At 37.2% G+C, this 21,530-nt stretch overlaps 1 protein-coding gene and 1 non-coding gene across 2 annotated transcripts in view; one reads left to right on the top strand and one right to left on the bottom strand.

The window, feature by feature from the left end:
• The window catches only part of LOC112138454 (uromodulin), a 368,601-nt gene extending 357,705 nt beyond the window's left edge, over positions 1–10,896 (bottom strand). The window contains exons 1-2 of the mRNA XM_036216794.1: positions 9,964–10,896; positions 9,643–9,709 (exon numbers count right to left, since the gene is read on the bottom strand). Of these exons, the coding sequence (XP_036072687.1) occupies positions 9,643–9,688 (46 nt within the window). The 5' untranslated portion in view covers positions 9,689–9,709; positions 9,964–10,896. The remainder of the gene's footprint in view (positions 1–9,642; positions 9,710–9,963) is intronic.
• Positions 1,547–4,330, top strand: LOC112155676. The gene is made up of 3 exons (XR_004949663.1): positions 1,547–1,757; positions 1,916–2,089; positions 3,209–4,330. It is a non-coding gene; the product is annotated as an uncharacterized LOC112155676 (transcript).
• Positions 10,897–21,530: the final 10,634 nt, after the last annotated feature.

Raw genomic sequence — 21,530 nt, forward strand, 5'->3', positions numbered from 1 at the left:
AAATTTTATGTTTTTTTTGTGTTTGTTTTGTTTTTCTTGTGGAGTCAAAAGATAAAAAGTCAGAACTGGTCTGTTTATACTTACATGCTTGTCACCACAGGTATGAACTCTCAGCGGATGACTGTGGAGCTGTGGCCTCAGCACTGGAGTCCAACCCATCTCATTTGACAGAACTGGACTTGAGCAAGGCCAAACTGAATGATTCAGCTCTGGAGATTTTGTCTGGTGGTCTGAAGAGTCCAAATTGCAAACTAGAGGTTCTGAGGTCAGAATGATACTTCTGTATGTCAATGCCATTGCTAAATTAGCTAAAGGGAATTCTTCCCCTACGTCTTCACCCTACCCCTACATTTAACCCTACAAATGAAGCGTTATGGAAAAACAGTGTCAGCTACAGTCAGCTATATTTGCGCGGAGCTGCTAGTGCTCAGAAATAAATAACATTTGTCTTATAACTTATAAAAGTAATTAATTACATTTAAATGTAAACTTCTGTGCTTCAGAGCACACCCACATGAAGAAACACACTTCTCCTACATGGCACATCGCGACGTGGTTTACCCTCACAATGGAGAGCTCTGCATACCTTCGCAGTGAGGGTTAGCCCTTAAGAAAACTACCCCATCAAATGGCTCTACAACTGCAGGGGTAGGAAGAAACCAGAAGGACAAGGGAAGAATTCAATTTGGCTTTAGATATTACATTTGTTTCTTACAATAGAAAGCATCAGATCTCTTCAGTGCTCTAAGAAATGGGACTTATGAAAATCAAAATCACTGCTGCTGAGGCATGAATTAAAACCTGGTTCTGCTTCACTTCAGGATAATCTGTTATGAACTTTCTTCTGCTTTCAGGTTGGAAAATTGCAACATTTCAGAGATCAGCTGTGCGGCTCTGGGCTCAGCACTGAAGTCAAATCCATCCTATCTGAAGCTCTTATATTTGAGCTTTAACAACATGCAGCATTCAGGATTTCATAGCCTGTGTGATTATCTGGGGAGCCCAGACTGCAACCTGAGGACTCTGAGGTCAGACTTCCTCTTGTAGTTTTATGCTCTGATCAAAATTACTATGACGCTTTTTTGTGTGACAATCTTCATGGTTTGAGATTTCTTCTTACCATTTAGTCCAGTCATTGAGGCAAACCTCCAGATTTCCAATAGGACATAACAAAATTCTGATTTTAAAATTGAATTTACTTTTTCACCAAAAGGTTAATTGGCTGCAGATTGTCAGAACCCAACTGTGCTGCTCTGGGATTAGCTTTGAAATCCAACCCATTCCATCTGAGTGAACTGGACCTGAGCAGGAATAAGCTGGTCTGCGATTCAGGACTAAAACGTCTGTGTGGTTTTCTGGAAAGTCTAGACTGCAGACTAAAGACTCTGAGGTGAGATTTCATCTATAGTTTTGTTCAGTTAAAAATTCCTGTTTGATGTTTCTCAGCAGAACTATTATGCATCTGTCTTTTCATCTGTTTCCTGCTCTAATCAATATGTTTTTAATGTCTTTGATATTGAAATGTTTTTTAGTGAGGATAATTTCTTTAAAGATTTTTTTCAACCATTTCCTTGTGAGTCTAGGTTAAAAGAATGCAATTTGTCAGACAATAGCTGTGCTGAAATAGCCTCAGCTCTGAGGCTCAACCCGTCCCATCTGACAGAACTGGACCTGAGTGGAAACCAACTTAAGGACTCGGGAGTAAAGCACCTGAGAGGCTTTCTGGAGAGTCCTGCTTGCAGACTGAAGACTCTAAGGTCAGTACTTTGCCCTTTTAGTCATAGTTCTGGGTCTAAAGATCAACATTCAGATGTTCAGACAGAATTTACTCTGATGAAATTCTCACTTTTGTGCATTTTTTCCTTGAATGTCCTACACTGTTTGATGCTGAACATCTCTTTGTTGCTGGTTTCAGGCTGGCTGACTGCAGTTTGTCAAAGCCCAGCTGTGATGATCTGGTCTCAGCTTTGAAGTGTAACCCATCCCATCTGACAGAACTGGACCTGAGCTGGAACGACCTGGATGAATCAGATGTTCAGCAGCTCTCTGACATGGTGGAGAGTCCAGATGTAAAACTGGAAACTCTAAAGTGAGACAACCTGTTTTATCTGTCCTGAACTCAGTTAGTTGAACTGCAGAAATGTCCTATTTGTTTGGCAATATCTGAGGTTTTCAAGGGTTGTCCAAAACACATAAAATTGGATTGTTTATAATTCCATCTGGGTGACAGAAAAATGTGGTCCTAGAACTGATGCATTCCATTGTTTTCATTTTGATTTGCATCATAGTCTCAAATATCCATAGGCTGTAACCAGTGTAACTCAGCATGGACGATGCTTTCTTTCTTTTGCTTTACAACAGCTAAACATTTCATGAATATTCCAGATTTGTTTGAGTATGTTTTAATAGGTGACATTTGCATTTGTGTTATTCTGATCATTTGCAGAATTGTTGAGTTCTTTCAAGGTTCTAGTCTGAGTTTAAAGCAAAGTGTGAACTGATCTTGACCAGCACACTAGCATTTTAAACCTCAGTCAATGTACCTGTGTGGGGGTTGACACATTGAGATGCTTTTTGGGTTGGGTCATGAAGAGGAGCAGCCACATCTCAGGGAGAGCACAAATGTGTCTTGCAGTTCCCATGAGGGTCGTACAGTCACCTCAAGGGATGCAATGTGAAGTCACCTTCTTGTGTTGTTCCTCTGTGTCGGTACGCAGACTCGCCAGTGCTGTCTGCCTGAGCAGTTTTCCTCTGCTCCATGCCTGAGTTCCATTTCTCTGCAGCGGTCCTATTCCTGAGTTGATATTCCTGAACAACCTCCTTCACCAAGTGTCTGCACCTCATATACTATTGTTTAAGTGTTCACTACAACCTAGTGCTTGCAGCATGCCCATAGAAAAGATAATATATACTCCGACATTTTTTCTATTGAACGGTATGCGATCTGTTGTGGGCCACCTGTGTGCCTCATACAGGTTTGCCAATTTTCCCCCCTCAGATGGCCCCTATCCACCCATAAGTAGTGACTAAGGCTTTGTTAAGTGTAGGTTTGGTGAGGGTTAATGATAGATCGTCAAACAAATATTAGCATCATCTCCTCTACTCCACTTAGTAAAATCTTCAGTTAAAGCAAAGATGAAAACATGAAAGCCGACAGAAAGCTTCTGGTTTATCGATACATTCCTTCATCTTCCTCTTTTCTCTGCAGATGGGATTGATGAAGACAACCTTGATGTGATTGGCTCATCATGGTCAGGCAAATAAGAAGCAGAACTTGGGTTGGTTTGGTTTACCCCGGATTTTCTTTCAACTCAGTTTGATGGTGACGGATTTTAAAGTTTACTCTGTTTAAATGTGCTCTGTATATTTCACAGCTGTCTCTTAAATGTATCAGTGTCTTTCCTTCATTTTTTTAATCAAAGATCATCCCTTAATCCTGTTTTTTTAAAATCTCTTTTGGTATTTGGTCATCTGCTAGACACTGGGTTCCCATCCCAGGGTTCTGAGTTAGATGCAAAGACACACAGACAGAGGGAGCCTCAGGCATGGATGCAAATCTGGATTTTTACATTCTGATTACATAATTTTAAAACACTTAATCTGCTTCATCTAGATGATCTCATAACCTCTTACTTGACTTTTGTTTGATGATAAAATGTGTTTGATTTTTTTTCGGTAGTGGGAGAGCAAAAGTCACTGGTACAAATTTTTCACAAATTGAAAAGCAAAGTCATCTGATCAATTTTTAGAACAAAAATATATATGTTTGTATCTATCTATCTATCTATCTATCTATCTATCTATCTATCTATCTATCTATCTATCTATCTATAACAAAATAACCATTTTATCAAAAGATACATAGACAATTTATTGTGTAAAACACAACAAAAGCATTTATCAAACACCATACAAAATTTTTTATGGTTGAAAAAGGGATATGGACACTACATAAATGCTTTGATTAAATGTTGATTAAATAGGAAGGCTCAAGACTTACTTTTGTAATCTGACTTTTAGCTGAAATGTAGGGCTAATATTTATTTAATATTTATATTATTTTATGTATTCATACTGTTTTTACTTATTTGTTTTTATTCATCTTCATTTTATTCATTTTTGGTTATTCATTTCTTTTTGTGTGATTTAACTGTGAACATTTTGTTTAAACCATTGTTTGTCTCAGAAGGATCCTCCTCCACGCTAGTGATGAACCAGTTTTGTTTGACACCGTGAGGAGGATATTGTGTGTTTTAAAATGTATTTTTTGTGTGTATGAAGGTCTTTTGTTTCTGCATTTGAAATAAAAAAAATGTATTTATTATGTGAACTGCATTATATTTCATTTGTATGAAAAGTTTCATAAATTAAGTTTGAATTGATTTGGTGGTAGCATCATGGCCCTGAATTCATGACTAAAAAGATTGGTATTTTTCATAGAAAGTGTTTAACAAAAATATTAAAGAGAACGTTACTCCTACAGGAGAATGTGATTAATCCTTTTAATGTATGTCAAGTTCATGGAGGATCCACATGCACGACTATGAGGTCAAATCAGGATCAGACTAAAGTGAATGAAAAACCATTTGTAAATAATAATGTATAGAAAATTTGAAAACAGTTTTAAAGTCAAAAGAGCAGGTTGAAAATTTGAGAGATTCACTGAAAAAAAAGTTAAATAAAAAAAAATAATAATAAATTGTTATTGCTCCTCTGATGTGGTGTACCATATATTAAGATCTATGGCAATGGTTGCATTTAACTTGAAACAGTTTATTGTAGATCTTTTTGTTGGTTCAGGGCAGGCGGCAGGAAACCAGCAGGTCAGAGACAGAATATCAGGTCCAGGTATAAACGCTCGGTACTGCAGGCAAGGTGCCACAAACAAATACTTCACAGTGAGTGTGGCTCTGCGTGCTGCTTAAGTAGCAGGTGGGTGATTGTTTGATGGGAGACAGCTGAGCAGGAACCAGGAACTGTGGGCCGGGCTTCTGGGAGATGAAGTGCAGATGAGGCTCAGGAGAGTTTTAGAATTCAGGCGATGGCTCCCTCTGGTGGTCTGAGGGAAAAGCAGACTGATTCATGACAGTGTTAGAATTTCTTCAACCCTGCATTCTCTTTCCTTAAAGTCCCCTTTTGGCAAAAAACATTTTTTATGAGTTTTTGACATGCACATGTGGCATTTTCTTATGAAAAAGTACAAATGTTGTAACAAATCATTTCATTTTTGGATTTCTGAGTATTGTTTGAATCAATGTCTGCCCCATTCAGAGTGCAGAAGGCGCTCGGTTCAGGGAGAAGAGAAGATGACATATCAGATATCAGCTTTCATTGTTTTCCCAAAGACTTTGCTAAGCAAAATAATGTAATTTTGGTCACAGCGACCCAAATAAACATTCACTAATTTGCTGTCAGCACTTTGAAAAAGTTTCATCAACTGAAAGAAGAAAGAATTATGTTTTTGTTTAAAATTATTTTTGAAGAAGGATGCGTTACCCTTTGTCAAGACACCATTAAGTGGAAAAACGATACAGCTGGACATCATTTCTGATATTACTTGACACGTTTTAAAGCAGCGGTGAAGATTTTCGCTAGTGAGACACAGCTGTAATCATCAGAAAGAGGTATCAAACGTGGGGCTACCAACAGCCACGTCTATGTAGAGGAGATTTTGGAAACAGAGGCTTCAGTTCAACAGGAAATATGGCTTTTTAAGAGATTTGGGTTGTGGGATTTTGGTTAAACACTTCATAATCATAAAGAAAACACTACTGGAAACGTTTGAAAAAATGGTCATAGGGGAGCTTTAAATCCATGCATGAGCATCTTCAAGAATACTGTTAGAGTTAAACTTTGATTTATTAACATAATCTGCTATTACCAAAAAGTGATGTATTGAAGGTTAAAAAAAATGGACTCAGTTTTTTCACCCAAAAGTTTGTATTTATTAAATGTATTTTTTAGTATACTTGACATTTGATTAAAGTATCAGAAAAAAGAAAAACAGTTTGATTATCCAAGAAAAAAGAAGAAAATCAATCAAAAAAAGTTTAAATTAGAAAATGTGAGACATTTGAAGCACTAGGTGATATGCCTTATCATGATCTTATCATTCTTTATCAAATGAATCAAAATGCTTTCAACAGTGAGATTTCTTCTTCTCCTTCTCATAGATCAGCTATCAAAATCGGACTTTAACTGACAAATTAAAACAAAAAAATTGAATTTTCCATGAGAATATGTATATATAAATATATATAATTTTCCAGGCTTTATTTTTTTCAATCAGAATTTTTCAAATAAAAAGTAGAATACATGATTTGATTAGAGTAAAAATTAGATCTTAGCTTACTAAATTCTTTCCCCAAATCAATAATAAAGCAGATAACAGATGATTGATACATTTAAAGAAGTTAATAAGATTTCTTCACTCTTCAGGATTCATCAGAAGCAGAATTCCTGCTGTGCGAGTTATAGAAGCCACACATCCAGAAGCAGAATCTGTTCAGCACCCTGATGGTTAGAAAAGATCGCCATGAAAGAAATCTGGGAAGAAAATAAGAAACATGTGTGACTAATATTGCTTAAAAAAAAACAAACATTTGTGTGTGTTTTTATAAGTATGTTCTCATGATCTGTAACTATCGGGTTGAAAAAGAAGCTTCACATGATTGTCCTAACAAGAGTGTCTTACCTAAGGAGTCCAGACCATGCTGATCAAGGCTGGAGCTCCACGTCTGTATCTGAGAGATCTGCGTCTCCGACCTCCAGCAGAACAACCCTAGAAGAAAAAAATACAGATGTAAGAAGGTTTTCTGTGTTCAGAAATGTTTATTCAGTGAACATTTCAATTGAGACGTACCGGCACACAGTTGGTGTTCTTCTTAACACACAGCCGCAGTTGGCAGTGAAGGTAGACTTCTGAAGGTTCCTTTCCAGAGAACTCAAACATGTTGAAGGAGAAGGAGTTGGAGGTTCCTTCTCCATTTCCCATCACATTGACTGTTCCATCCTGTGCATTTGGACAGCTGGTAGCAAACAAGAAAAGAAAAAACTTTGGTCTGAATTTTTGAGAATCATATGAAAAAAACCAACAATAGATGTTCTGATCATCTCACCCATCTCTGATCAGGTTGTATCTGAGAACGCTGTTGGGTGAGTCCTCACTGGTTGCCCAGCAGGAGTCGGTCACCACAGAAACCACATCCTTATCCAGACCATTGGTCTCCAGAACAATCCAGATCTTCTGGTTCAGCCTGACATCACTCTTTGGATCCAAAAGTTGGGTATGGGCAGCATCAGAGTAAGCCTTCATGGTCACGCTGTAGTTCCATTCTCCAGATTGGAGGAAAACTTCCACAGAGCTGTAAAGAGCAAAGAAGATTCTTTAACTCACAAACCAGCTTATATAAGGTGGATCTGCCTGATCCTGTCTGATCTTAGAAACTAGGATAAGACTGCATGGACTTCCAGTCGCTGAAAGTTACTGCAACCACATGAGAGAACTTTCTATTGTTTTCATTTTCTGGTCTTAAGTCCAGATAAGTGCAGATGGTTGGGTCAAGAAGGGTATTTGATGTAAAACTGAACCCATATCACACAGCACTTGCAGTGATGTTTGTTGTGGATAAATCTGGACAGAGAAGCTGAACCTACTTGTCCAAAATGTTGAAGGCCACGTTCTGCAACTCAGGTTTAGGATGGCTGCAGGAGAACTCAATGAAGACTTTATCCTGACGAGTGATGACCTCTGAGGAGCTGTTCCGGGTCACAACTGCATTTGTGAAGATGACCTGGCTGTTGTTGGTCTGAGGAATCAGATGTTCAAAAGTAAGTTAGAAAGTTTTTACAGACTGAAACTGAATGGAATAAAACTCAACAGAAGCTCAGAAACTAGAGATCATCAGGAGAAGTTCAGCAGAGCGAAGTAGATGTTTCTGTGGAGAATAGAGTTGGAGGAGAAACCCACCTTGACCTCAGTTCCACAACTGTCACTGCTGAAGCTGAATTTCAGCATGTGACCGTCCGGGTCCATCACACCTGTGCAGGTCTGGTCATTGAGGTGTAAGTGAGTGTAGTCGATGCCGTTTTCCTTCAGGAGACAACCCGCCAGACTGAGTGAAGCAGTGTTGTCCTTGCAGACAGTTTGAGCTCCTAAACATGTGAACAATAAGTCAAACTTTGATTTTAACATTTTTGTCCTTTTTTTTAGACTCTTTTAAAAAGGAATCCCAGCTGACATACCCAGTCTGTGCTGGTCAGTGAACTGGGAGGCATAAATGGCTCTACAGCGACAGTCAGTGTTTCCGTGGATATCTCCACAGAACTCGTGATCACTGCATTGCTGCTCACAGATGGGCTTTGGGTCTGTAGAGAACAAGTGGGTTACTCTGAGAATGTTGGAGCTTCAAGATCTTTACTCTTAAAGTTAAATAGCCCTTACGGCACTGAGCTGCTGTCCACCAGTTCTGCAGGTCAACTGGTTTCTTCTCACAGGCTTTGGCGTAGGCCTCCAGGAACTGACACCTGAGATTGTCCACTGAAGGATATTTGCACAGAGTACTTCTGCAGGCAGCTTTATATGGCTCTGGATCAACATGATAGTTACAGGAGGAGAACGGTAAAGTTGACAGGATTTCACACCTGTTCAGTGAAGGAGAGTGAAGAACAGAAAAGACATTAAATAGATAATAATTTACACTGGTTGCTTATCACTGATATCACTTAAGGTGAAATGAAAATCTTACTGTTGAACCACAGCAGAGCAGTCAATGGTTTCGTCAGCAGGGTCTGCATACTGAAGGTGACAGCTACGGATGAAAACAACACAGTCAGGACTGTTGTTCTGTTCAGACTTGGTCTAATCTTTTGACTTTTATCAAACAGCAACAGAGCAATAATCAGTGAGACTCTGACTTAGTGATCAGATGTTACCTGTCGTTACTGGGAAGCCTTGAAGATGATACAACGCTGGAGTCTACACACAGACCCTCATACGTATGATTAACAGGTAAATCCATATAGATCTGAGCTATGGTTCCATCAAAGAACACAGACACAGTTGAGCCTGTGATTGAAAAACTAGCAGTGACTCCAGTCTGGTCCTTGGAGAGACCAACTCCACTAAACGTCTGGACTGAACTGGTGAGGGTCACAGGTGATCCTGCTACCTGTTGGACAGATTGAAGGAGGAAACAGTCAGTAAAACTCCTCAAACATCTTCAGAGCAGAAGAGTGGAGGTTTTTATCCATCTTACCTTGACTCTGTGTCCTTGCAGCAGCTGAATGTCATCACTGTCACTGAAGTCCAGAGTGAGACTGTCCACAAAGCTCACATCTCTGCGACGCCGTTCCAGGAACTTTGCCTTCAGAGAGAATCCAGTAGGCTGATCGTGCAGCAGAGAGTACTCACACCGGTCGGACACAGAGTTGATTTGTTCACTGAAGTCAATGACACTGGGACCGGTGACTGTGCACAGGTTTCCATGGACGCCTGCAAAGATGAAGACACACAAAAGTTTCAAACCAAAATATCTGTGTTGGTAAAAAAAATATATTTGTCATTTTAAGAATATGGTTTATCAATACTATGTATGAACACGCAGATGTGATTTTCCCTCAGGTTGATGTTTTAGGACTTACCTGTCAGTCCACTGACAGCAAACAGGAAGAGCAGGGGGCGGAGCATGTTGGAGGAGATCAGATCAGGCTGGAAAATAGAATTGGAAGGAAAAATTGACAGATGGTCCACTTTATGATTTTGAACAAACGTTCAGAAGGTCTCATTTTGTCGCAAAATAAGCTTTCAATAAGCTGAAATAGATAATAGACCAACTGAGTTTAAGGGGATGCTACCTGTTAAAAAAAAGGTATAAATGACTTTGAATCAGTTAGAAACTCTCAACAATTAATGTAGAGAATCAAATTAACAAGATGCTCCAACAGGTGTGGAGTTTGTCTTACTCTCAGCAGTGTTGACGAAGAGTGAAGATGATGAAGCTTCTGTTCTCAGAGGGTCTCTGAAGATCCTGCTCAGGCTCTAGGTGGAGATCACCGTTGTGTCTCTGGATCTCCTTCTGCCTCTTTTTATGCTCATTCTGGGCTCTTTCCACACCCAGAAAAATTCAAGGGGAGGGCTGAAGATGGATCACCTGAGGGGAACCACCCTGTAATGAGATGAATCAACATTTTGGAATGTATAATAATGTCTTCCTCAATTACATTTTCTATAAGTTGAGAAAAACATGAACTCTGATGATTTATGGTTTCCATTTAAAAAAAATAATGAAAAAGAACTTGATGTATATAAATATTTATATATCATCAGCTGTCTTAATCAGAGATCAAAGAAAACTTGATTAAAATGTTCCTGCAAAAGGGTTTTAAAAGCAAAATTAAATAAAAGTTATGTTTAGATTAAACATTTTCAATATTGAAGTGTCACTTTTTTGGCGGGCCAAATTCTATTTATTTTAAACATAGTCTACAAGAAAAACACAATCTTATGCATTGACTTCCCCTTTAAAATATTTTTAAAATGTTGTCTTGTCTAAATATTTTCTCATTTAGGTTTTGTCCATTTTTGCAAAGAGATTTATGAGTGACAGAACAGGTTTATTACAGGAAATACAATGGTATTTAGGCCAAGTTGCTCCATCCGATTATTAAAGGGAAAAAACGTTAAAATTCTCACCAAGCCCTTTTTTCCTCATATTTAAACTTAATTTAAAACATAAAACTCAAAGCAATCAAAATGTCACGTTTCCATGATTTCAGTTTTAATTGACGGTTTACATATTAAGGTTTTTTTTAAAAAAAGATGAGTGAACTATTAATTTCTAAAATAAATTATAAATGATTAAATTTTGCTTAAAACATTTAAAGACAAATACCAAATTTTCCATGTCACACATTAAGCATTTTTTTGGTGACACTTTAGATGAGGTGCTGCAAAACACTTAATATAATGTTGATAAAGATAGTTAATACATTTGTTAAGCTTGTAAGGAGTTTATTAATATGGCCTTTGTAGACAATTATCTCATATATGTTAATTAATCTAAGTATGTTAATGAACTATATTCAGTTTATTGTGTGAATAAAGGTTTTATGAACACCCTATAAACACATCAATAACATTTGTTGAGATGGTAAATCTTTTTAACAAATCTTTTATAAGGTGTTACCCTTTCTAAAATTAGAGAAATATTTTTAAAAAAGGATAGTATTTGGAACTTTAAAAAATACTTTTTTACCTAATACATTGTGAGGCTGCAAACAAAAAAGGACTGTTAACTGGTTTCAAGTGCATTAAAGAAATATCTTTTTACAATACTGTGTAGTAATATAAAATTAATACTGGAAGTAGGTCAACATGACCTTAGCATCATTTTCATTGTGATGAGTCATGAAGATTTATTTTTTGTTGGTTAAACTTGGGCTGAAAACTTTTATTTTGAAGATGTTCAATGAATAAAATAGTCTGGAGTCTGCAGTTTCCGTGGAGGCCCCACCTGTGTTTGCCCAAATTGGTTTAAGTGGGCACTCAGTGGGTTGATTTGTTATGCCAGCCAGCTGCCTGGGGGGCAGCGTAGCCAGAAAGCGAGCGTTACCACCCACTGAAAGCCCGATACCTAAATACACTGAGGGTAATTAACAGAAGAAAAATCCCAGAACAGAATTTTCACATTTTATGATTGGAACTAGTTTCATGCTGAATACAGAAACTTCACACTGGCAATAAACGTCAGTCTGACAGCTCACAGCTTCCGGGGGAAACTCAGCTGAAATAGGTCACAGATGCCAAACAAACGTGACTGCAGTAAAACGATCCATTTATGAGAAAGCAGTTAAAGTTAAAGGAACACAATTAGGTTTCCTTTTGTCTTATTGCAGTGGCAGGTGATTGTGAAGCATTTTTGTCTTATTACAATGGATGAATCATGCAGAACTTGAACGTTTTCACCAGTGAAATGATTGTTCACATCCTCATAAAGAAAAAAAAAAGTACAATTTAATTAAACAGGTTTTGGTTTGAGGCATACCCAACCCAGGCCCACTCCTGGAATGCAGCTGACTTGAGGGGCCTGGATGGACTTGTTAATTACTTTGCTGTGTCTACCCTGCTAGATCTACCTGGTGCTTCCAGTTTGTTTGGGAAACTTTGGAGACTTTTCCTCCAAATATTGTCATTTCCTTAATATGGATTTGCGTGGAACAAACAAGTCGGTTAAAATCTTGTACTTAAAGGGTTATAACTGATGATTGGTAGTCTTATAATGAGGAATAGAATACACTTTGATTACTTTTTTTCCCCCAAAGCAATCCTACACTCATGTAATTTGTATCTGAGAAGAGCAGATGATCAGAATCATCAATTACACTGGATTCAACAAAGGATTTGTCAGTCACATATTCTGGAAGGACGGGGTAGAATTCCAAAAAGATCATTGTCAAGCTGGAGGGTCCAGCCATGTTTCATCCTCATGGAGGATGGCTCCATTTATCCTTTCCTTAACTCTTCATTTTGTTCCCTTTAAAGAGAAGCCGCCCCAAAGCATGATGTTTCCACCCCATGCTTCACATTGGCTACTGTGTTCTTGTGATGGAATTCATCTTTAATTCCCTCCAAACAAGGTGAGTGGTGTTTAAACCAAGAAGTTAATTTTGGTCTCATCTGACCACATGGTACTCTCGTAGTTCTCCTCTGGGTCATCCCAATAGTCTCTGGCAAACATTGTGTTACTATAGTGACATTTTCTACTATGATCCTAGCTCTCTTCAGGTCATTAGCCTGTTCCCCTCTGGCAGTTTTGGGGCTGTTTCCTTACCATTCTCAAGGCTAGACCTTGCATTGAACTCCAGGTGGAAGGAGATTGTCAAAGAATCTTGTATTTCTTCTATTTTCTAATAATTGCTCCAACAGCTGATCTCTTGTATCCAAACTGCTTGTTTTTCGTAGATTGACTAACTTTTTGTAGATTGATTGAATCACGCTCAGCTGTACAATCATATCCCTGCTGTACTTAGACAACTCTTTGAATTTTTGGTGCCATTAATACAGGTAATGACGAAATGATGGAGAAACTTTTTTTTAAAATAATCAAGTTTGTGAGGAACAATAAAAAAAATGTGAAGATAATCAGGATAATTAACATTAAGAAAAGTAGTTTCATATGGTGAGATGATGGTGTCTGTTGTGTTGCGCGTTCAAGAACACACTTTACGAGGTTTCCTGAACACCTGGTGGTGTTCACATCGGACCAGACAAAAAGGATTTATATGTCTGTCTTGGAGTCATATTAATTCGACCAGTCACGAATCGCAATTATTAATTTGTCCTTTGTGATCATGTTTGCAACGGTTGGTACGCTACACACACGTCACTACCAAATCTGCGTCCCAAATTGGTCACAGTTCCACGATTTAGTGTGAAGAAGTTCAACCGCTTGAACTTGCCCAGTTTATATTTGTATAGTCTTGTATGTGACGCACGATCACGAGCGCTCTGGATGAAGAACTGGTCTACGCACGTTGGGACAGACTTTTTACTGAAAGTGGTCACTTGAATACAAGTTGACGGACCCAGTGTGTACTTGATGAGTTTTTTGGTCAACATTCAAGAGGAAAGCTGCGTTTTTCTGTACCTAAAAACCAATTGTCGCTAAAAAAAAAAAGAAAATGGGCAACATTTGTGAGCCCATTTAGCAGAAACATTTTGTTTTTCTTGAAAGTCAAGAATGAAACTGACACACTTCCTTACTAATTAAACAACAGAACAAAGGAGGATGACACACTGTATTCATTACAAATCTACATGGAAGTAAAATTAACACCTAACCTGTATGACAAGTGAAACAGTTTAACATTTCAATGTTAATTAAAACAACTAGTCTAATTTGTATCCATAAAGTTATTTAGTGTTTAATGTTTTAGAAAAAAAAATCCAAAAATCCTCATGTTGTCCTAAATACTTCACTATTCAGTTTTTATCTGTGTTTGCTTTGGCAGTTGCCAGTAAACATTTGTAGTTTATGAGAATTTAGTTTCGTAGCATTAAATGAAAATAATTAGGTTTCATTTTTACTTATTGCATTGACTGTGTGGCATTCTTTCAAAAACCTTCATTGTGAAACAATTGCTCACATCCTGGCAAAATAAAAGAAAACAATTTAATAAAACAGCATTTTAACTTGCACCAAACCCAACCTAACTCCTGGAGTGTTGACTGGGATGACTCACGGGCCAGAAAGACCTGGTGCTTGCGGCTCATGAGGGCTAGAGGAAGTTGTTATGGGCTAGCTGGTAGTAGAAAACCCATTGCAGAATGAGCTTGAATCAAACTGGTACAAAAGGCTTAATCCTAATCCCCAAAATGTAGGAAAAGGGACTAGGAACCAGAAAAAAGAGTAAGCACATCGGATGTTCTGATTCTAGGGGAGACTACACCTCTTGGCTGGCTTGGGGAAGCCATGAGATCCCCTCGAGTACCTAGGGTTAGGTTGCTGCCCTCATAACCTGGTCCTTGATGGTCAGAATAAAATGCAGAACACCAGCGTACTTTATCAATCACTGTCTCTGTGCCTTAAAACCAGGAGTGCGTGCTTCGCCTTTCATCAAATATTATCGTCTCCTCTGGATGATAATTATCCTCCATGATTATCTTCTTCGGCATATCAGGATTTTTTTCGGCCGCTTCTGAGTCAGCTGATGCCAATTCTCCATGGAGGGGGATTTCCAAGCAAATCAATGTGAATAAAACCAAAAACCTCTGCCTTCAGTTCGTTTTTTCCTCTTCTTCATTCCTTTTTTTACCTTAAAGATGTCCCTGAGGGCTTGTTTTGATGTTTTTTCATCCTTAAAGTTTTAAAGAAGCAGTGACGCCCCCTCCTGTCCACCAACAGGGGCTGTATTAGGCACGGAGGGGCGCAGCACCAGGCAAAAAGATTGAATAAGTCAACATTTTTTGTTATTTTACTTGTGGTTTTAATTTATAACTTTTTTTTAACATGGTGTCAAACTGTTTATTTAAAAAAAAAATGCAATTTGGTGCCCCTCCAGCAGATGGCGCCCTAGGCAGCTCGCTCTGAATAGCAATTTTGAATGGCCCACTTCTAGCAGCACACCAGTGAAGGATAGCCACACTCAGCTTCCCATCTTGTACTCGGGGCCAGCTGACATCTGGCGGTTAACCCCAGCAAGGCAAGTTTATTTGTATAGCACATTTAATTTGTAGAGACAATTTAAAATGCTTTACATAAAACATTAAAAGAAACATTTAAGAGAAAAAGTTTCTTTGCAGCTGGATGTTGATTCCATCTGCAAAGATATATGTTTGCACCGACAGCACCGCACAAATGCTGAAGGATAGAATCATGCTGTTGATTTTTCTTGTTTAAGAAAGTAGTTGACAAGAATAAACAGCTTGTAACCAATCACTCAACACATGCGGTGTGTGCAGTAAACTTGTGAATGATGATGTGGTTTAAGGAACGGAGTTTGTCTATCAAGTTTGACTATCAACCATATTCTCTATTCCAGTCCCTTTCATTGGACCATGTCAAGAAAAAATGAGCTGGGTGATCCTTCTGTTATAGGAGAACCCTCTTTGGTCCTCCTTTTTGTCAAAATTCCCCAAAAAGATTTTATCAATATTAGGGTTGGGAATTGATAAATAAAAAAAAATAGAAAAACGAATTAATTGCAAACTTGATCAAAATTAATCGCGATTAATCACATTTTTTTCTTTACAGTATTTGCCAACCATTTATTATCTGCCAATAATCACAATATGAAATAACAAACTAAACTCAACATTTTGGACATTTATTTTTAATTAGTGATGTCAATCGATTACAAAAAAAAAATTCTGATTAATCGCACTTTTGTGTTGTAATCAGTCACAATTAATCACAAAGTTTTACCAGGTAAAATGTATTTGTGCAGTATGGCATCAGACCATGGATCAAATAGTCCACTTTTTATGAAAAAGTGATCCAAACCCAAAAAATTAGCAAGAATAAAGTACTAAAAAACGATTGTTTGGTAATATTTTAACGCACACCATGGGTGACTGAACCACCGAGCTGAAGCGAAGGACTGTTTCTTTGATTAAATTGCGTTAATAAATATTAAAGCGGTAATTCATTTTTAGTTAATCACATGCGTTAATGTTCACAGCACTAGTAAAAATGAATACTAGTGTGCACAACATAAATATACAATCTCCTTTCCGTTATGAGGTGTTTAGATGTGAAGAACATCCAAATGTTTCCAGTACAGCGATATTACAGAATATATCAAAAATTAAATATACAACATGGAAGAGGGGCCAGTTGAGGTGGTCCGGGCCACTGGTCCGAATGCCTCCATGAGGAGGTGTTCTGGGCCTGTCCCACCAGACGGAGACAGCAGGAAGACCTCGGACACACTGGAAAGACTACATCCTTCTATTGGACTTGGAACACCTCAGAGTCCACCTGCTGGAGGAAGTGGTCGGGCAGAGGGAAGACTGGGCATCTTTGCTTTGACTGATGATTTTGTAATCCAGATGAACAGAAGAAAATGGAGAAAAAAAAGCAGAAACAAAACAAGCTACATCAAGATAATCAAATGAATTAACCACAAGAATAGTTGTCTCATCTCGTGATCGTGGGGTTTGTAGTGTTACTTAACCCACTAAATGAGGACTACCTGTTTAAGTATGGTTACTAATGACCTCTCAGGGCAAGATCTGACTCTTATTTAAAAGAATATAAAGTTGAGATTAATCATGATGTTTGTAAGAAGTAGGAATTTGCCCATATAAACATTTTTGTGTTACTATATAATTTTAGGTATTACCCAAATTTAAATATAAAAGCTGCATTTCTCTTTGTAGCTAAAACACTATTGTCCTTAAAACACAAAGACATTGATTGATGTCACAACATCATGCTAAATGGATACTCATTCAATTAAACTTTTTGTTAGATTGAATGTGAAAAAAGAAAGTGAGATTCTGTATTTAATAAGCAACTAAGCAACAGCAGGGGGTGAATTACTACAAAGACATATGTAGAAAAATAAAATGACCAAAGCAGGTCAAATCTAAATGATAAGAGAAAGAGTGAGTTCAGAAGGTGGATGGGTGGGAAGTTTAATTAGTAGACTTTAATCCATCTATTTGTTTAGTTACTAATGTATTACAGTAAATACTATTTGATGGTTTTCAGGCCATGTTACTCAGTCTGTTCATTTAAAAAAATAGTTGTAATTCCGACCAAGCCCTTTTGATTCATATTGAAACTCTCTTTAAAACATGGCGCCTAAAGTTTAAATGAACTTAAATTAACTTTATTTCTAATAAACGTTCAAAGTCATGAGCTATTCCTCAAATTGAGCTATTTTTTCAATAAATATAATTAAAAAATAGGAATAGAGTTAAAATATTGTATGCGGTGACTTGTTTGGATTAAGCAGAGATACATTTCTAAAAAAAAATAAATACATTTCTCACATCTAGAGAAAAAAAGTAAGAGTTGCGTTGAGTTGGGAGGGTCTAGTTGGTAGTGAGAAATGTGTCAGGTATACAACCTTTAATTTTTATGTCTCTCTTCTCATACCATATATATTTTGTTGTTTCTCTCTAGAGTGTAAAATATCCAATTAATGTCTTAAATGTTAAGAGCATTTTTATGTAGAAACAGTGTCTGGTTTTAGAAACTAGACGTAGGTCAGGGTTTTATTAGCTCAAACCTGGGTTTCAGTTGCTCAACCTTTTTTATCTACCCACAGCATGCAGGTGTCCCTCTCAAGCACCTGAGTTCTGCCCACCTCTCAACCAAACTTGCTTCAGTGTACACTCATCAGAAACAACCCTGCTGAATATCCGACACCTCTTAGATGCTCATCAATAAATGAAGGTTGTAATCAGTGCAGCAGAAATCAAACACCTCAGAACAATCAATCAAGCTCTTAATTTTTTAGAATTTTCTGCCTTTTGTAGTTACAACTATTTTTTAGCAACAAATAGTTGTTTACAGGAAATCAAACTGGAAAAGGTGAAACAATAAATAATCAAGTTTCTCTTTGATTTATGGCAGTGGCAGGTAATTGTGTGGCATAGTTGTGTTATCACAATGAAACTCCATGTCCAGAACTTGACAGGCTGTCATTGTGAAACAATGACTCACATTCTGGTAAAAGTATAGGAAAAAATAATTAAAGCAAACGTTTTAGTTCACACCACACCCAACCCAGCTCCTCTCCTGGCATGTGTTTGGTGACGCCTTTGCTACATCTTCCCACCTTGGCGTCCAAACCAACCTTGGACGGTGTATCATCATAGTGGCATGTCACAGAATGGGGAGTGAGCTTCCAGATAGATTCACTTTCAGAGATTCCTATAAATAGAGATCCTGAAAAGACACCAACAGACCATTCTGAGGATCATCGGAGCCCTTCAGGGAAACTGCACAGGTAAGACACCTGTGCTCTTTGGAAACTCAATTAACATTTCCTTTCACTCAGTATTTTTAGGGATTTGTTCTTTTGAAATAATAATAATTTATAAGATGATTATTGTTTTTGATTATGTGTTTTTAGAGCTGACAAAAAGACATATTCAGTCATCATTTAGAGCATCTAGGGACAGTCAGCTTCTTTGATTCATATTTATAATAATATATAATAATATAATATATAGTAATATAATATATAGTAATATAATCATATTACCTGAATTTCCCTGAGGATTTCCAAAGGGATTAATAAAGTATTTTGTATTCTATTTTCTACTCTGTTAATGGACTTATCTGTCATAAAATATTATTATTTTATAAAAACCAATAGGGAAATAAACAAAGACCAATTAACACGTATCTATTACAAAAGAAAAAAAAACTACTCAAAAAACTGTTATTTAAATAAAAACTATGCCCAAAAAAAAAAACCCGAACATCTTCAAATCAGAGAAGGTGTGATCTGTAGTTCCAGATTTTTTGTTGTAAACAGATTAATTGCCACATTTTTGTTAAATGAATGTTCTGCACTGACAATATGCTCATCTTTACATTGTCTGCTCTTTAGAGGTTATCCTCCTGATTAGTGACAGGATGCTCCGCCCCCTCTTTCATCTGTTTGCTCTGGCCACACTTACAGGTAAGACACATTAATGCTAAGAGAGCAAAACATTCATACTTTTGGACACATCAAACATACCATGATTTAGTCATTCTTTTTTTTAAACATAAAAACTCAAACATTCTGAATATTGAAGAATCGTAAACATGGGATCTATAAAACAGTCATGAGGTTAAAGATTTATCTCTGCCTTTTTAACCTTTTCCTGTCAAGTTTGTTGAGACTGTTGGATGTTTTTCATTCATAACTGTCTAAGCTTTTGTAGTTAAAACACTACCAGTGGATGTTGCAGCATGCCCTCTTAAACTTCACCGTCCTACCTTCTGCTAATTATAGCTCAGATTATTTTGTTTGTGTTTGTGCAGGTCTCGCAAGCAGCACTTACTCAAGAGAAATCAACATAACTGAATGTCCAGTGACATTTTACGCCAAGACCTACAACAAGGTCTTTGTAAGTAAGACTAAGTCTGAAAATCTACTAAAAGATGTCCATGTAAACAGATATTCCATCACCATGTTAAGTAGTAGGAATTTTCTCATTCTGTTTAAGATAACCTTAAGGTCACAAATGCAAAAACTGCAGTATTTCTTCTAAATGTAAACCAACCACAATCTATTTTAGTGGATTAAAACAGATTAATGATGTTACTCTCATTTTAAAATAAAATCTTGTTCTGTTGGTTTTTACCAGGCTAACTTCACCGACTCGGGTCTCATGATCTGCTTCAACGACTTTTACAACCCTGAAGAAAGCAACGACTGCATTAAGGGCCCTGTGATGGATAAAGACAAGCCTGGAATGTCGTTTCACATATTCCATCAAACGTACTTCGACTCTTTGATCCGTGGTCAAGTGAAAACGCTCACCAACCCTTTACAATGTTACTTATATTTTAGCTTCTTCAGCAGGGAAAGGGAGGTGAGCATTCAGCCTTTAACTACCCATGTGAAATGTATTATTATTGAAATGGATATGCTTATTAAAATAATGACACATGGCTTCTTCTCCGTTGACAGACCACGCTGAGCATTTATCAGTTTGGCAACCAGACAGCTCTTGGACTAAAATACTCCAGTATTTCAGTGAGTATTAACACATATTGATAACCTGTAAATTTTATGACCATAAAACACTGCTTTCCCAGTTTTGTATGAAGTAAATATGAAAGGAACTGTTTCATTTACTTAAAATAAATCTCTTTATCTTTTGATTCAAGCCTTCTGGTTCCCAGTCAGCAGACTATTCTTGGGTAAATATCTTTTTTTCCATTTTATAGTATTTATTAGAGGATCTAAACCATGCAAACAATATTAGATGATGATATGATAACTTTGGCAGATAAAAGAACATATTTTTATTATTAAATATTATTATGCAATTCGTGAGAAAATGTAGCATTAGCTCAATCATCAAGTGCTTACATTGCATAATTTTATGGGCTAGGTTGATTAAAATCGATTTAAGCTTAATTAATGTTTTAGTCCTCTACCATGATGCTCATGTATAATGGGACTTCCTGTAGGACGGCTAATACTAACGCTGAGTCAACCTACATATACATCGCTGACTAACTGAACATATTTATATCCTCACAGGCATGAATTTTCCAAACTGTTTTAGAGAATTTTTTTAAAATATTTTTAAAGTACCAATTTGTGGTCTAAAGTACAGTTTTTTGCACATACTTAATTCTTCCTGAATAAGGTTTAATCCTATAGCATGAACGCCACCTAGTGGCCAAAGTGAGACCCCATCCAGGAGAGGCAGAACAATTGTTGGAGCTCCATTTGAGAATCCATGTAACACTTTATGGTATTAACAATCTCATTATTACTATCAGATTAATATGAATATCTTCAAAACACGTAGATTATTATTGCATTTCTAAATAAATGTGTAAACAATTGAGATCTTAAATTGACTTAAAAAATTGATTATGCATGGTATAAGCCCTTTAAAACACAACTTTTCTCTCCTCTCACAGCAGACATTTCTTTGTTTCCTTTTAGAGTGCTTCAACTGTAGTGAACAATAAAGAAATCAACTTTCTAGTTGCTGATCAACCAGTGTTGGAGTATTACAAGGACATCACTGGTTGTAGACTCTCAGGTTGGTAAATTTTGGCTGTAAAATTCTGTGAAACTTTACTATTTACATGTTTCTGCTCTGACTAATGACCTTTGAAACATTAGAAGTTTCATGTTGGTGGGAACTTTCTTAACTCTGCAGGTTATGGTGTGAGACTTGGTACCACACAGGTTAATCCTGAGACTTGCAGCACAGATTCTTGCAGCTTGAGTGCAGTAGGAACAAGTATCCCTTGCAGTGATGGTGAATACTGCAATGGTCATGGAAGGTACATTTCAGAAGATTGAAAACTCACATTTCAGACAGTCCACAGTTGATG

The sequence above is a fragment of the Oryzias melastigma genome, linkage group LG18 (genome assembly GCF_002922805.2).
Source record: "Oryzias melastigma strain HK-1 linkage group LG18, ASM292280v2, whole genome shotgun sequence".
NCBI lineage: Eukaryota > Metazoa > Chordata > Actinopteri > Beloniformes > Adrianichthyidae > Oryzias > Oryzias melastigma.